General features: G+C 40.0%; 1 protein-coding gene across 1 annotated transcript in view; it reads left to right on the top strand.

Moving 5' to 3' along the window:
* Nucleotides 1-3,081, top strand: part of MTTP (microsomal triglyceride transfer protein) — a 55,424-nt gene that overhangs the window by 37,201 nt on the left and 15,142 nt on the right. Inside the window, exon 14 of the mRNA XM_015570007.1 lies at nucleotides 404-615. Coding sequence (XP_015425493.1) covers nucleotides 404-615 — 212 coding nt within the window. The remainder of the gene's footprint in view (nucleotides 1-403; nucleotides 616-3,081) is intronic.

Here is a 3,081-nt window from a genome sequence, read left to right as displayed (position 1 = left end):
TGAGTGTCTCCATCTGTCTCTCTCTCTCTCTCTCTCTCTCTCTCTCTCTCTCTCTCCCCCCCACCCCCCTTCCTCTCTGAAAAAAAAAATCTCAGCTTATCAAAAATGTATTTCTCATTCATGCTATGTCTAATGTAGGTAAAGGAAATTGTGGCCCAAAGTTCACTACAATAGTGAAACAAAAGAGATGGAGATGGTGTACCAGCTCTTGAGTGCCTCAGCCTAGAAACTACCCAAAGTGATTCTGTTTATGACCTGTTAGCAAAACTTTGGCCCCTACTGAATAGCAAAGGAACCTGGGAAATGTAGGAATGTGTATTTTAAGAGCACTAACTATGTCTGCTGCAATGTCAGTTTTAAAAACCTAGATATGCACTAATAAATTTGAACATCTTATGAACAGGTGAAGAAGACTTTGAACAGGATATACCATCAGAATCGCAAAGTTCATGAAAAGACCGTGCGCACCACCGCAGCTGCTATCATTTTAAATAACAATCCATCCTACATGGAAGTAAAAAACATCCTGCTCTCTATTGGGGAGCTTCCCAAAGAAATGAATAAATACATGCTTTCCACTGTTCAGGACATCCTACGTTTTGAAATGCCTGCCAGGTATGATACAGTGCACCTGTCTCTGCTTTTTCAGGCTTAGCTGTATATTGTGTGGTACACATGTGGATAATAATACTGGTGTGGTCACTATGCTGGGTTGTGTTACACAATGAAAGAGTTTGCCAAGTTTTCCGTAAGAGAACTATTTAGTGGGCCAAGTAAAGCAGCTTCACGTTAGCACTATGATTTAGAATTCCAGGTATGATTTTTACTCTAGGTCTCCTGCTCAGCCTGATAAACATAATGTGACCAAATGTGAGTCATGTTCTAGAATCCAACTATATTTTTAATAGGACTCTTTTTATAAATAGTACTACAAAAGGATGTTAAGTTCTCACAAAATGGTCTGTCATCTTAACTTTCCAAATGTTAGAAATTTTTGAAGCCTCATATCACAGGTCAAAAGAATTTACCATTTAAATTTAAAACCTAACAGTTTAAGGACCACTCGAGGGATGAAAAATGGGACCAACAGACTTTGTTCCTCCCAGTTACTCTTACTGGCTTCATCTTCCTGCTGGTTCCCAAGTCTCTTCTTCATTCACCGATACTCCTCTTCAAAGTGGCGTCCCTGAAACTCTCTACACCTCTTCCGTGAAACAGAGGGCCAGCAAAGGAATTCCCATTTCCCCTGAGTTATATACAGAGCACTCCCCGCAGGAACAATCAAATCTGAGCATTACCAGTTGAAAAGGAAAACAGACAAAGCGAGGGAGGAAAATAAGGAGAAATGGAAACAAATAAAAAGGCAGCAAAAGATTGAAGGAAAAACAAGAACTGAGAAGGATGAAGGAATAGAAACGAGGAGTGAGTAGAAGAGAGAAAAGAGCAGGAAACATAAGGAAAAAGGAGCATGAGGATGGAGGAAAGAAGCAGAGCCATTTGCAGCCATGGATTACTAGTCAAGGACCTGACATCTTCTATTGCTGGGTTTCCTCTTGTGAGACTCGTGGAGGAGATCCTGTTGGATTTGCTGCCCATAGTGATTCTGAACATACTGATTCAGGGGCAATAAAGAGGAAGTAGTGGGGACAGGCGAGGAGGCCATCACAAACACTGCAGGTCAGATTCTCAGAACCAAGACCATTGGAGTTAGAAGGGACATTAAAGGCTATCTTGCTTGGTGTTTCCAGTGTGGGGGCCTAGGCTCCTGGCAGGGCATGTCCAGACATTGCCTGCACCTCTCCAGTGGCAGGAGGGTCACCTCCATGGAGGGAACTGGTGTTATTGTTCAGAGACTCACCATTACTTTTTTGTCTAACTGAAATCTTAGTATTGGCCCTGGTTTTACCCCCGGAGCCAAAAGGAACAGGCCTAATAATTTATCCATACGCAGGCCCTTTGAATATTTGAGGAAAGCTGTATGATCGTCCTCACCTTTTCTTCTTCAGGCTGAAATCTTATAACCTAGTGATATTGGGGGCAAAAGATGATAAGGTAACCATTGTCTCCTCTCAATAATGTTCTACCTCAGATCTAGGTCCAGATTTCTTTCTGCATTGTTATAATTTTATAATTACCGATATGATTAGTGTTAAGTAGTCAGGAATGGAAAGATCTCCACACTAATTAGATAAGTAGACAAGTTAGAGATATGGGGTAAGGTTCGAGACTTACATTAGAGGAGACAATGGTTTATATATGGATGTAGCTGAGATTTTTTTAATAAATCTTTATTATTCAGATTATTACAGTTGTTCCACTTTTTTCCCCCCATAGCTCCCCTCCACCAAGTTTCCACCCCACCCTCTGCCCTTAACCCTCCCACTGTCCTCATCTATAGGTGTATGATTTTTGTCCAGTCTCTTCCTGCATCCCTCACACGCTTTCCCCCCCCAAAATTGTCACTCCACTCCCTTTCTATGCCCCTGATTCTATTATATTCACCAGTTTATTCTGTTCATCAGATTTTTTATTCATTTGATTCTTAGATTCACTTATTGATAGATATGTATTTATTGTTCATAATTTTTATCTTTACCTTTTTCTTCTACTTCCTCTTCTTAAAGAATACCTTTCAGCATTTCATATAATACTGGTTTAGTGGTGATGAACTCCTTTAGCCTTTTCTTCTTTGTGAAGCTCTTTATCTGATATTCAATTCTGAGTGATAACTTTGCTGGATAAAGTAATCTTGGTTGTAGGTTCTTGCTATTCGTCATTTTGAATATTTTTTGCCACTCCTTTCTGGCCTGCATAGTTTCTGTTGAAAAATCAGCTGGAGAATCATATAGGTACTCCCTTGTAGTTAACTAACTGTTTTTTTCTTGTTGCTTTTAAGATTCTCTCTTTGTCTTTTGCTCTTGGCATTTTAATTATGATGTGCCTTGGTGTGGTCCTCTTTGGATTCCTTTTGTTTGGGATTCTTTGCACTTCCTGGACTTGTAAGTCTATTTCTTTCACCAGGTAGGGGAAGTTTTCTGTCATTATTTCTTCAAATAGGTTTTCAATATCTTGTTTTCCTCC

Source organism: Myotis davidii, unplaced genomic scaffold (genome assembly GCF_000327345.1).
Source record: "Myotis davidii unplaced genomic scaffold, ASM32734v1 scaffold226, whole genome shotgun sequence".
Lineage (NCBI taxonomy): Eukaryota > Metazoa > Chordata > Mammalia > Chiroptera > Vespertilionidae > Myotis > Myotis davidii.
The sequence above is the reverse complement of the archived record's forward strand: the minus strand, read 5'-3'. Positions and strand labels throughout refer to the sequence as shown.